This window comes from Bos mutus, chromosome 1, assembly GCF_027580195.1.
Source record: "Bos mutus isolate GX-2022 chromosome 1, NWIPB_WYAK_1.1, whole genome shotgun sequence".
Classification (NCBI taxonomy): Eukaryota; Metazoa; Chordata; class Mammalia; order Artiodactyla; family Bovidae; genus Bos; species Bos mutus.
Genome location: NC_091617.1, coordinates 21,696,237 through 21,711,053, shown reverse-complemented (window position 1 = coordinate 21,711,053; position 14,817 = coordinate 21,696,237). Strand labels below are relative to the sequence as shown.

General features: G+C 37.9%; 1 protein-coding gene across 3 annotated transcripts in view; it reads left to right on the top strand.

Annotated features, from left to right (window-relative positions):
- Positions 1-14,817, top strand: part of LOC102270159 (multidrug resistance-associated protein 1) — a 97,244-nt gene that overhangs the window by 46,451 nt on the left and 35,976 nt on the right. For 2 of the 3 annotated variants that reach the window (XM_070367706.1, XM_070367715.1), the window contains 3 exons: positions 4,121-4,297; positions 8,327-8,494; positions 10,626-10,788. In XM_070367706.1, the coding sequence (XP_070223807.1) occupies positions 4,121-4,297; positions 8,327-8,494; positions 10,626-10,788 (508 nt within the window). The remainder of the gene's footprint in view (positions 1-4,120; positions 4,298-8,326; positions 8,495-10,625; positions 10,789-14,817) is intronic. The other variant, XM_070367724.1, reaches the window with a different exon arrangement.

The window sequence follows — 14,817 nt, the reverse complement described above, 5'->3', positions numbered from 1 at the left end:
GACTCTTTTGTTGACCATGATGGCTACTCCATTTCTTCTGAGGGATTCCTGTCCACAGTAGTAGATATAATGGTCATCTAAGTTAAATTCACCCATTTCAATCCATCTTAGTTCACTGATTCCTAGAATATCGATGTTTACTCTTGCCATCTCCTGTTTGACCACTTCCAATTTGCCTTGATTCATGGACCTAACATTCCAGGTTCCTATGCAATATTGCTCTTTACAGCATCAAACCCTGCTTCCATCACCAGTCCCATTCACAACTGGGTGTTGTTTTTGCTTTGGCTCCATCCCTTCATTCTTTCTGGAGTTATTTCTCCACTGATCTCCAGTAGCATATTGGGCACCTACTGACCTGGGGAGTTCCTCTTTCAGTGTCCTATCTTTTTGCCTTTTCATACTGTTCATGGGGTTCTCAAGGCAAGAATACTGAAGTGGTTTGCCATTCCCTTCTCCAGTGGACCACATTCTGTCAAATCTCTCCACCATGACCCACCCATCTTGGGTGGCCCCACATGGCCAGTAAGTATCCTTTAAAAATATAATAGTGGGATATATGATTTTATTGACATATTGATTTTATTTTCATTCAGTTTCTTTAATTTTCACAAAGCAACAATTGAGCATATACTATGCGCCTGGCATAGTACCAAGGAAATAAACATGAATAGGATATGCTACTTTTATTAAAGAGTTCATAGTCAAGTGAGGGAGATACTAAGATCATTTACAATAAATATTTTGATTTTTGAAATGAAACAGTATAAAAAGCAACAAATTCTGCTTTTAAGAGTTAAAAAAATAATCAAAATAGGTAGCCTTTTATTTAATCTTGAAAAATGATTAGGAGTTGATCAAGATGAAACCAATATCAATTTTAAGTTTCACATGATACATACATGATAATAATAAACTTAAATTTTAAGGATCAGATTGAATAAGATGATGTGCGAAGACCTAGACTAGTTCTTGGCACAGAGTCAGCTGGCTCCCTGAGAGTTTTTATGGTTATTGTTATCTTCATTATGATTGTTGAGGGGCTCGTGGTAAGACTTAAAGATTATTTCTGATACTTTTGAGGATTCATAGTTAGGAAAGTGTTCATGGTGATAATAGAAACAATAACACTGCTATTACTAATCATAAAGTAGAGAGGACTCACTTTGTTTATATTAAGCTAGGGATGTGAAAGAGAGACAATATTATCTGTCTATATAACTGGCCACTTTGTTCTTTAGGAAGCTTATTAGTCTGGATCAGTGGCAAGATTTTAATTATTTAACATTCTGAATTATTCCACATTCCATACTCTCAGTTATTTCCTAAAACATGTCTAATCCTAAATTTATATTATCTGATTATCTCTAATTTAATAGTAATGGGCTTCCCTGGTGGCTCTGATGGTAAAAAAAAAAGTCTGCCAGCAATGTGGGAAACCCAGATTCAATCCATGTGTTAGGAAGATCTCCTGGAGAAGGGAATGGCAACCTACTCCAGAATTCTTCCATGGAGAATTCCATGAACAGAGGAGGCTGGAGGGCTACAGTCCATGGATGGGGTCACAAAAAGACAGACACCACTGAGTGACTGATGCTTTCACTTTCAATCATAATAATGGCATGGCCAACCTAACATTTAGTATTTATAAGGTGCTTTTGTTTACATCTTTCTGTTTCTCAAGGTTTCACATTCTCAATTGTTTGATGCATATCATTACAGTGTTCAAATTCTAAGATCCCCTATTCCCAGTATCAAAGGTTTATATCAGACATCATTCATGCAGCATATCCAATATTCAGTGTTCTTTGATGGAACATCAGAGATTTAGAGTCCATTTTTGAATTAACCAAACTTCTATTGTAGTTATATTATTAAGAATGAAATGAAACAAATACACATTTTCATTTGTATGTGAGATGTAATGATAATACATGGAAAGTTTTACATCTCTGTGAAAATTTATCAACTCTTTTTCAGCTCCTGTTACACCAATACCTCAAGTCCATATTTCTCAATGTAGTATTTAGTTCCTATTTTATATTATACACCGTTTCCCCCTGTTCTGCATTCTTCTTTCCTGTGTTCTTCACCCTCTGTTCTCCTTATCTTGCCTGATGTATATCAAGTATTCAGAATCTCCATCACCTGAGGACTGATTTATTATGCTATCCTAATCAAAGGTTATTCACTAAGCGAGGTAGTTCAAGAGCAATTACTTTTGTGTTCAAGATCAAGTCAGATCGAATTATATTATTTTGGCTCAAAATCCATTCTGTGTCTTACTTGCTCAACAAAGAAGAATTAAAAGTTAATCTTTGTTCTTGAAAGCAGTTGGTAGAAATCAAAAGACTGGTAGTTATTTACAGGTCTATGTCAGAAAGTACTTTAAATGTGCAGTATTGTTAGAGTGAGGAATAATCAGAATACTCAAGTTGGTGTTTGGTTAGAGTCCATGGGGTAGATTGAAACGTGAGTCTCTAGTTCAAATACTGGGAGTCCTTTAGAAGACAAAGGTTAGTTAAAAGAATATTTCATGCATCAGAGATATTCAGGAATAATGTCAAGACATCAGATTATCAGAAAATGAATTTAAGAGCAGTGAGTTCATGGAAGACAAAGGAATGTGGTGTCCAGAGCCCCCTTCTAGGGGGCTTGCCACCAGCTTTGGGAGTACATCAAACACATTAGCACCTTCGTGATGGCCTGCTGGGCTCCAACCTTAAAGGCCAGGCCAGTTCAGCCTAACAACAGAATCCCTCTGCTGGGTAATACATTTCCACAGCTCTCTGGAAGATTGACCAAATCTTTCTTGGATCTGGGTCACCATGTGACCTGCCCCTCTATCCAATCCTGCTTCTCCATTTCCTTTCCATAAGAAGTCCACAGGAATTCATCCCTCCAAAACAACTTGCACCCCAATTTCAGTGTTATGGGCCGAATTGTCTTCTCCCCATATTCATATGTCAAAGTTCTAACCCCCAATACCTAAGAATGTGATTGTATTTGGAGACAGGGTCTTCAAGGGGGCCATAAGTTAAAATAAGGTTAATAGGGTGGGCCCTTTGGCTGATATCTTAGGAGAAGAAATTAAGACACATACACAAAGGAAAGACCATGTGAAGACTGGGGAGAAGACAGCCATCTTCAAGCTAAGGAGATAGGTCTTAGGAGAAACCAACCATGCTGTCCTGGTCATGATGCCAGTTGTCTTACCATTCACATTGTGCACACTGTTCGTTTAACCCAGGGTAGGCAAGGTGCAAGCTAAGAGGCTGGAAGAAGATGCAAAGAGCTGTAGGAACTGCAGACATGTTTATTCTCTCCTGGCTGGCACAGCAGCCGTGGCAGTAGACACGCTATTTTCTCTCCTCTCACGGCTGACCCAACAGACACAGCCGTGACACAGCAGTAATGCCGCCACTTTCTAGGTGGAGCTCACATACCCCTACAGCACAAACAGCTTGTGACCAGTCAAGTACCTCATGATGTGCATGTGCAGTGCTATAAATGATCTCAGCTGTTACATAATCATTATTTACAAAATGTGGGGTGAGAGAGTCTGAACACACCATCTTGGCTAATTTACTCTCTCCTCACATGTGCCAACACCTTGATCTCAGAATTGTGAGAAAAAAAAAAAATTCTATTGTTTAAGCCACTCAGTTCATGGTACCTTGTGAGGTAGGAAGAGCTGACTAGTAAACTCGGTGTCTGCCAAAAATCCCACAGGGACCTTTGATAGAAAGGAAATGGGTTGCCTTTTCTTTCTCCAGGGGATCTTCCCGACCCAGGGATCGAACCTGGGTCTCCTGCATTGTAGGCAGATGCTTTTACTGTCTGAGCCACCAGGGAAGTCTTGGTAGAAGCTACTTGAAAGGAAATAAAAAACACAAAGTAATTCATTTGAAGGGGCCTCTAATAAAAATACATAAGATTAAAATAGGACATAAGATTAAAATATATATGGAATATATTTACATTTAAGAAATAATCTATTTTTTTTTTAATTCAATTTAAGGGGAGCAAAACCACAGACAAATATGTTCCCTTTATCTGGCACATGCAAGTTCTCCTTTTCCCCTGTTAAGAGTATTTCTTTTATTTATTTCTTTTTTAGGGCTCCGTGGCTTATGTTTCCCAGCAGGCCTGGATTCAGAATTGCATTTTGCAAGAAAACATTCTCTTCGGCTCTGTCATGCAGAAGCAGCTTTATGAGAGAGTTTTGGAAGCCTGTGCTCTCCTTCCTGATTTGGAGCAGTTACCAAATGGAGATCAAACTGAGATTGGAGAAAAAGTAAGGAAAATATATTTTATCCTATGTAGGAATAACATTCCAGTCAGCTACACTAATAAAACATCTATAGCCCTTTTCCTGAGGTCTTGAAGAGCTACACAACCATAATTTTTAAAAGTTATTGTAGAAGTCCTATGAAAGAGATGGCAGTATTAAAGATGAATAATTATTTTTTATTGACTACTTGGAAAGCAGATTAAAAATCAGCAGGAAATTCTGTTGTTAGTGTCTATACAGGGAGTGAAAGCCCACCAAGTGGATCATCAACGCTTTGCTTGGTTTCTGGTGTAATGCTGTTCACTGTCTAATGAGGGAGTAGTAGTTTTGTTTCTTGTGAATCTCTTGTGCACGAAGTCAAGCCTAGGAGAGTAGCAGCAGAGCCCCCGTCTCCAGTGGCGGCACCAAGACCAGGTTCCAACAACACTCTGAGACGATGCTGTCATCATGTACCTGTTCCATGCTCACACATGCTTCCTTAGGAGGAGCTTGTTTCCCAGAGGTCATATTCTTTGTTCTATTTATTTTCATCGAGTTAATGAATAGGTATCATGCTACCCAGTGTATTGTAGTTAAAAACAAAACAAAATAATATATCACAAGTCAAATAATGAACCCCGAGAGATTATCCCCAACCCTTGACTAAAATCTCCATTAATTAAACATGAATGCAAAAGCAGCCTCTGCCTACAATTCATATATACTATGAAGATAAGTAAATAATCCTTAGTGTTTTGAATTTCTGAGAAGAGAGTTAGCATAACGTTGTTAAGCGTTTTTACCCTGGCCTCCTATTATTTGTCTTGTTATATAAATTGAAAACTATAAACGAAATTGTAGAAAGTGACAGTATTTAAAATCTAGGATGTACACTTTGCTGTACATCTGAAACTAACACAATGTTGTAAATCATCTATATTTCAATAAAATATAAAATCTAGGACAAGGTAGATCTTACCTTTTAACTAGACTTACATTGTTTTTATTCATAACCTGTTATTCTGCGGGGGTATGTTTTCAAAGTGTTAAGTAGATTTAATTTTTTGCAACCTCTGTGTTTTTTCTGGCATCTTCACTATCCCTCTAGGCAATAGCACCATAGCTAAAATTATACAGAAATGCGACTTCTTCAAACTTGTTAATACATGTTGAGCGTTTTGCTGATAAAGCCAATCTTTAATAATATGAAATAGCTAACGCATGCATGCGTGCTCAGTTGCTTCAGTCATGTCTGACTCTTTGCGACCCTACTGTAGCCCACCAGGCTCCTCTGTCCATGGGATTCTCCAGGCAACAATACTGGAGTATGTTGCCATGCCCTTCTCTGGGGGATCTTCCCTATCCAGGGATCAAACCAGCATCATTTATGTCTCTTACATTGGCAGGCAGGTTCTTTACCACTAATGCCACCTGTGAAGATGGAAATAGCTAATCGTATGTAACTAAAAAATTAAAGTGGAAAATTCAAAATGTGAAATATAGATTTAATATAGTCCTTAAGTGTTATTACCACTTATAAATTCTGATTTTTATATTTTATAATTAAATTTCTCCCAATCTAATGATGTACCTTACAAATGTAATTGAGTATTTCAGAAGGAAATCTGTTTACAGCTGTTTATGGTCCATGAGTTCGCAAAGAGTCAGACTCGACTACCAACTAAAACAATGAGATGACAAAGATAATGAATGTAGGATTTTCTTCACCTTTATTATCTTTTTCTTTGACATAATTCAGTTGAACACAAATATTTATTAATCTGTTATTTGCCTGTTTTCTACAATGGAGTACATAAGGGTGAGCAAGAAAGCTATCACTTTGTCTTCAAGGGATTGGAATCAACTGGATCTCTGCCAGTGATGTTATCAATTGCCTTTACCAGTATTTATTTGGACACTATGTGCTGGGAGTGCAAGAATAAACTAGGTAGGAGTGGGTAGGAGAATGAGATGCTGACATGAGTATTGCTATTTCTAGCAATGGATGAGTAAACAGAAAACTATAAGACAAGAAGGGAGGGAAGGAATTGCTTTACCTGAAACTCTGGGTAGAAGATTGATTTCAAAGAGTACTTGCAGTGTGTAGCTTTTGAATTGCAAAGGGAGGGCGTGGGTACCCAAGCAGAGTGAACACTCTCTGTGCAGATAGGAAAAGGCGGGCTAGTCTGATTGTCAGTCAGTCACTTGAGGGCAGCATTGGGAGAGTGGTTGAAAGATGAGTTAATGCCAAAATCTAAGTGTCTTGGATTTCTATTAAGGAATTTGCTGTTGCTCATGAATAATGAGAAGAGAAAGATGTGGCTATCCAAGATTTCTAAGCAAGATGACATAATTGCTGGATACACGATGACAGGTCAGAGGATGGATTAGAGAGAGAAGTGATTGAGTGACGATAGCCAATGTGTGTTATATCTGTACTCAGTATTGGATTCATCCTAGATATTTTAAGCTCATTAAATGCTCTTGACAAACCCATGAGTTGGAGACTGTTACAATCACACATACTCACAGATATATGTATCATATTACTTTGTTGTATTTATGTATTATATTACTTTGTATATATTTTTTTTGCTCTTGGCTCCTTTGCTAAAATATGACCTCCCCATGACAGAGGCTCAGTTTCATTTATCATTAAATCCCAAGTGCTAGCACAGCTCTCCACCCGGAGAAGGAATGGCAACATACTTCAGTATTCTTTCTGGGGAATTCCACGGAGGAAAGCAGGCTACAGTCCGTGGGGTCGCAAAGAGTCGGACATGACTGAGAGACTAGCACTTTCATATTCTTTAACAGCTCTCAGAATATATGGAGAAGGCGATGGCACCCCACTCCAGTACTCTTGCCTGGAAAATCCCATGGATGGAGGAGCCTGGAAGGCTGCAGTCCATGGGGTCACTGAGGGTCAGACACGATTGAGCAACTTCATTTTCACTTTTCACTTTAATGCATTGGAGAAGGAAATGGCAACCCACTCCAGTGTTCTTGCCTGGAGAATCCCAGGGACAGGGGAGCCTGGTGGGCTGCCATCTATGGGGTCGCACAAGGTCGGACACGACTGAAGCAACTTAGCAGCAGCAGCAGCAGCAGCAGAATATAGGAGATATTTGTTGAGTAGAGGGAAGATGAGAAAGGCAAAGAAGCAAAGGCATTTTACAATTATAGGGCACTGGTTAAGTTCTGTGCTGCATGGAGAGCTTTTAAACCAGATCTGTAAATACTAAATATAAAATAAATCAAGTAAATTGGGCCTGGCCACATAATTCTCCATACATGGCTGTACATGTCGATTCTAATTCTCACATAGAGTGATGTATATTCCTTATTCTTGCTTCTTAGAGTTGTACTTTTGCCAACAAGACTTGTAGTAATCTTTCTACAGAAGAAAATAAGACATGTTGATTACTGCTTTGATAATTTAGCTATTATTCTCAATTTCCTATATGTCAATTTAAAAATAATCAGCAGTGTCAGTATACAAATGACAGCCAAAAGTTTCCTTTAATATTCCACAGGCACAACCTTTCAGAGGTAAGGAATTGGACATTTTTTTCCTCCATAACTGTTAGTATCTACTTTTTAAAAGCAAGCAATTAAGAGAAAGCAGATATATCTGTTAATTTACACAAATTAATGGCACTAGGAAATAGAGGCTTTTGGAATTTCAGGATAAAGAAAGGTTGAACTATCAATCCTGAGTTATTACCTTTCCCTGCTACAGAAGAGAATTTGGACATAACTAATGTGTTCTTTGGGGCCTCCCAGTTGGCTCCATGGTAAAGAACCTACTTGCCAATGGAGGAGACCTGGGTTAGATCCCTGGGTCAGAACGGTCCCCTATAGAAGGGAATGGCTACCCACTCCAGTATCCTTGCCTGGAGAATCCCATGGACAGAGGAGCCTGGTAGGCAATAGTCTTTAGTGTCGCAGAGTCAGACATGACTGGAGCGACTGAGCACACACTCATGCATGCGTATGTTCTTTGACATTTACACATTTTCCCTATTTTTTTTTCTCCTGCTTCATTTTCAGGGTGTGAATATAAGTGGTGGACAGAAGCATCGAGTGTGTCTGGCCAGAGCTGTCTACAGTGGGGCTGACATCTACCTCCTAGATGATCCCTTGTCTGCAGTTGATGTTCATGTTGCAAAGCAACTTTTTGAAAAAGTGATCGGATCCTCTGGCATGTTAAGGAACAAGGTGGCCATAGCATCACATACGCTTTTGTGAGGGAAGGGGAGAATAATCTACGTAGCACTGGGCCCCAGATTCTAATACTTTATTTGTTGATGCAGAGTAGTCAAATTTCACATAAAGAATGGGATGGTGTATTGCTCTTTCACAGACTTTAATGAACATTTTAAAATCTTTACAAGTTTACTCTACTTCTGTGATTATTACCTCATTGACTCATACTGTGTTCAAAGGTGATTTACACATCAAAATGAGTGTTTTAAGTTTAGCTGACCATTTTTTTGGAAAAATGGAATTTTGTTGTATAGCACTTTTATGGAAAATAGTATTTATTATTTTTTACTTAAAATTAGATATTTTAAATATAACCTTAATAACAATCCAATTGTTCTGTGAAGGAACAAAGGAAAAAGGAATTAATATTTACCAAGTGCATATCATATTTGACATAGTTAAATATGACTAATTTGACACTAAATTAGTTCATTTAGTTCTTATAGCAAGTCTGAGATAAGCGTTATCAATACTCCTGTTTTATATATGAAGAAACTTGGAACTCATAATGACTTGATATAGCTTGCCCAATTTAAGAACCACAGAAATTTTTTTTTTTTGGCTGTGCTGGGTCTTCACTGCTGTGCAGGCTTTCTCTAGTGGTGGAGAGCAGGGTCTACTCTCTAGCTGCAGTGCACGGACCTCTCATTACGGTGGTTTCTCTTATTGCAGAGCAAAGGCTCTGTGGCAGAGTTTCCGTAGTTACAGCACATGAGCTAATGGTTGTGGTTCTCAGCTCTAGGGCACAGGCTCAGTAGCTGTGGTACGCACAGGCTTAGCTGCTCCACAGCATGTGGGGTCTTCCCGAATTAGGGATGCAACCCATGTCTCCTGCATTGGCAGGTGGATTGTTTACCACTGAGCCGCCAGGGAAACCCCAAGAACCGCAGAGATTTTTAAAAGTCTCTCTGACTGCAGAGCCATATGCATGTATTCACATTGTGTGCTTATAGATTTATTTATACAGAGAATTCTGGAAAAAGTAAATGTATAAGATGGCAAAATAAATATTTATAATTTATAATAAATATAAACATATATTATACATTAATATACATTATATACATTATATATATAAATATAATTTATAATAAGTATAAACAAATGTCTTTACTTATTGAAATGAACCCAAGATAAATCTTCTCATTCAATTTAATGTATATTATATAATAATATGGAAAGATTTAAAAATAAAGACTACGTGTTATAACTTAAACATGTTTTTGTAACACTGCATGCATGCTAAGTTGCTTCAGTTGTGTCCAACTCTTTGCCATGCCATGGACTGTAGCCTGCCAGGCTTCTCTGTTCTTGGGATTCTCCAGGCAAGAGAACCCACTAGAGTGGGTTGCCATGCCCTTCTCCAAGGGATCTTCCCAGGGCTTGAACCCAGGTCTGTTGCATCTCCTGCATTGGTAGGCCAGTTCTTCACCAGTAGCAACACCTGGGAAGCCCCTTGTAACAGTATAGGACCTTCAGAAAAGGACGCAAGAATGACAGTTATAAGACTGTTGTTAATTTGTCATAAATTTGATTCATTCTTAATGAATGAAGATTACCTGAACTAATGGGGTAAAACATTTGCTGACTTTTTTTGTTTCTGTCAAGTAGTGTATCATCATTCACTGTGAGATATTTATGTGCTATTTTAAATGGGTGCCTCCCAAGAAGTATACTCTAAAATAGTAAAGACAAAAAATAATGATTGCAGCTCTCTTTTTTTTAATTGTATTTATTTTTAGTTGTGCTAGGCCTTCATCGCTGTGCGGTCTTTTCTCTAGCTGCAGTGCACGGGCCTTCTTACTGTGGTGGCCTCTCTTGTGGAGCACAGACTCTAGGGTGATCAGGCTTTAGTAGTCGCGGCGTGTGAGCGCAATAGTTGTGGTCCCCAGCTCTAGATCACAGGCTCAGTAGTTACGGCACATGGGCTTAGTTGCTCTTCCCCGACCAGGGATCGAACCCGTGCCCTACACGGTCAGGTGGATTCTTTACCACTGAGCCACCAGAGACGCCCTGAAGCTCTCTTTAAAATAGGCATTTTGACCATCCTTTGTAACCCAAGGAATAAAATACTCTTTTTCAGACTCGAATTTTAGTGACACACAACCTCACACTTCTACCACAGATGGATCTCATTGTTGTAATGGAAAGTGGCAGAGTAGCACAAATGGGAACATACCAGGAAATTCTGGCTAAAACCAAAAATCTCACGAATTTGCTTCAGGCCTTCAGTGAACAAGAAACAGGTGAGGACACAATTAAAAATAAGCCTAAGATACAGTGTGCTAACCCATTCTGAAAGCCCATTGATTGTCTGATTTCTTACTCTGCATTTTTATTCATTCATGATTATTAAGTCAGGAGCTGAACATCTTCCTTTCTCTAGAAAAGAAACAAATACTTTGGGACACATCAGCTAAAAATCAACCTCACATACGATTTTTAAGCAAAATGTTATTCCCCAGGATCAGTTTGTTCATCTATGAAATAAGAGATTAGATAATTTATAAACTCTACTGCAAGTTTAGAATATAATGAATCTAAACATTCTGCTTTCTTTTAAATTAGATTCATATCAAATAAATAATAAATCTGCAAAATGTATTATTGCATGTTGTGGGAGAGAGACAAACGAAAAGAAAATCTGAAGAATGACAAAGGGGAATAATTGTTGTCTAACTTTTACAAAACAACAACGGAGTTTATTTACTACTAATTTTTATTTCTATAGTGTTAGCATTTTAAATTAAGATCCAAAGATGTTTGTATAAATGAAGCTGTTTGATCTTTATGTAATTAGGACACAAGGATGTTTGAAATCTAGCATTGGTTTATTTCTAGAGACCGATCATTCTCTCACTCGGAAAGCTGGATGTGCCATCGTCTCTCTTCCCAGCTATGGATGGTTTCTCATATAGACCACCATCGGGATCCTTGTGCTATCCCTTTCTGGAACACCACTGAGAAATGACTATAAAATCAGTGGACTATTTCAAAATTCCAGGCTAAAAAGAAACATAGAGTTATGTCTTAGTATTTTCTGCATGAACTGTTATCTTAATTCACTTTACATTTTACCTGGATGTAAAAGTCAGAAAGATATGAAACCAGTTCATAATAGGATCAGTGCAATTTAGTAGTTGAATGCCATGAAATAAAAAAAAAAACAAAGCCATTTTGCTGATTTTTTTTCTACGCTAATACATTAGGTATGCACTACTTTTTTTTTTATTCCTTGTTTACACTCCTTTCTCAAATTGAAATGTTCTACATGTAGATGCATTCAGAAATATCTGATGCATCATCAGATGGCTGTGGTCATTCTTAGTAAGAGAAGCACCTTATCTTTTCTTAAGGGCTAGCAATTTTGGAAATGAGCCCTTGCCTACTTGGTCAGGGGCTAGAATGAGGGTGCAGTCTGTCACTGTCTCTGTCCCTAGCACTTAGGTAGCCTCATGCTAGGCACGCCATAACTGTTAAACAGATGAATCTGCCTCCATTGCTTCTACCAAAAGTATGTCTCTTCAGAGTTAATGGAATGATTTGTAATGAGCCAGTATTGCTATTTATTGCTATGAGCCAGTATTGCTATTTATTTTAAAGATCACATGAAATATAAGTTACATTACCTTGGGAAATACAGCTTTAAAAGCAGGTAATATGTAAGTTTTAAGTTCAATATTTAATTTACCATAAAATATGGAACACACTTTTGAAAGCTGTGGCTCTTGTTTAAGTCTCCAGTTTTGGAAAAAAACATCATTCCTTCCCAGCACTGATAAAACTTAAGTACACCAGTCCTCTGCGGTAACAAGTGGAAAATTTTCTTGAAGCTGGGCTGACATTAATAGATGTTACAATTTCACCATCAGAAATATGCCATAATTAGAAAAATGTAAATGGAACTGTTTTCTAATTACTTCAGTATTGTGTCTTCTCTGTTACAATTCAGAAAGGTGGTGAGTAGAGATCATTTTTATACTGGAAATAGAATATGTTTTCTAAAGTGAATATTTCTGGGATTTTGATTTTTTGGATGCTGAGTAAAAAATATATGAAAGCTTTTAAAAAGCAGGCAAAATATTACTCATGATAATGCTAGATAGATATATGTAAAAGGTCAGCCATATATATTGTCATTTTATTACTGATTACACAGAACAGGGCAAAAAATAGATTAACTGATATAAAATTGATAATAAAACATCCCACCAAACAACTTCAAATCTAGTTACAGTTAGTGTCACATTCCTGCAGTTATTTCCCTTGGACTTGGGCCAGCTGTGTCCAGTCCTGTACTATGTCCCTGCTCTGCCTTTCCTCCCTGCTGATGACTCACACACTTGTTCTTCTTTTCCTATCATTCACCCTCTCACTACCAGAGCTGATGACAGAGAAGTAGAATCTATGGGCTTCCCTCATAGCTCAGCTGGTGAAAGAATCTGCCTGCAATGCAGGAGACCCCAGTTCAATCCTGAGACAAGAAGATCCACTGGAGAAGGGATAGGCTACCCACTCCAATATTCTTGGACTTCCCTTGTGAATCAGCTGGTAAAGAAACTGCCTGCAATGTGGGAGACCTGGGTTCAATCCCTGGGTTGGGAAGATCCCCTAGAGAAGGGAAAGGCTATCCACTCCAATATTCTGGCCTGGAGAATTCCATAGACTGTATAGTCCATGGGGTCACGAAGAGTTGGACACAACTGAGCGACTTTCACTTTCTTTCAAGTAGAATTTATATTATTATTTGGCTTGGATACATGAGATCTCTAAAAATCCATCCAGCTCTGAAAAATCTACAAGTGTCACCTCATGGGAATATTATAAAACAGAATCAATCAAGAGTTAGAGAAGACTTTATCAAAAAAGATGTGAAATACAAAGGTGAATTTACATATTTATATTTAGAAGTTTAGGCTCTTATCCATACTAATAATACTTATGATAGCTAGGATATCTTGGGTATTAATTTTGTCAGTATATTCACAAATGTTTTGCTTAAATCTCTCCCAAAACCTCCTGAGGCTGCATGGTCCTGATTTTACAAAAAGAATATGTATCTTGCACAAGTTAAGACAGGTGATAAATTGCAGAATTTAAATCCTTCGCTGCCTCTGTTTCATGCCAGAGGCCAATCAAGCTCTTATACATTATATCAAATTTGTAGGAACAAGCCCACTGACTTAGAATGAAAGACAGGAAGGAGTGTGTCAATCTTTCTCTCTCTCTCTCTCTCTCTCTCCCCCTCCCTCTTTGTCTCTTTGACAACTTTGGGCTTTAGGCAAGTCACTTGTCCTGAATTTTACTTTTCCCTGAAAAATATGGATAAGCTTACCTATTTTATTCTCTTTATCTTATCAGGTCATTCTGATGCTCAAATTGTACAATGTATGTGAACATATTCTGTAAATTGTAAATACATAAATGTAAATGTTTATCATTATCAGCTATGAAGATGAAAATGTGCCCTAGGCAGAAGAGGCTACAACATCCCCAAATTTTCATTCTGTGAGACATAGAATCCTGTGTTTCACAGAGACACTTGATGCAAATCAGATGCTTCCTTTAAGGGCCAAATGTTTACTTCTAGAAACAAAAAGCATAGAACGCATGTAGAGAGCTCAGAAATCTCCAATTTCTTCCTTTTAAAAATAAGAAGTCTGAAATTCAAGTATTATACTGTGAAAAAAAAGACAAAAATCTGCCGAACTCTGAGATGTTTCCCATGGAATTCACTAACAGAAGTTTGAACCTCAGGGCTTCTTCAGTGGCTCAGCTCATAAAAAACCTGCCTGGAGTTTAGGAGATGCAAGAGACAAGGGACAGATACCTGGGTTAGGATGATCCTCTAGAGAAGGAAGGGGCAACTCCCTCCAGTATTACTGCCTGGGAAATCCCATGGACAGAGGAGCCTGGCAGGCTACAGTCCATTGAGTGTTAAAGAGTTGGACACGATTGAGTGCACATTCATACACACACAACTTGAACCTTATTCTTGTAGTTCTAGATGTGTGACTTTGATTTGTGTAACCTGCTTTGATTTGTGTAACCTGCTTTCTCTGTACTTTTTATCTGTAAAATAAGGATAATGTAGGATCTTCCTCACAGGGTTATTTTGAAACATTAGAGTTAAAATATGTAAAACATTTAGAATATTGCTGACAGATAGGAAGCTGTTATTAATATTACTGAAATTAGTAAGAACAAGACAGAGATTTGGGGAATTTACATTGTATTTCCTTAACAATTTTCACCATAATAGCATTTTACAATAA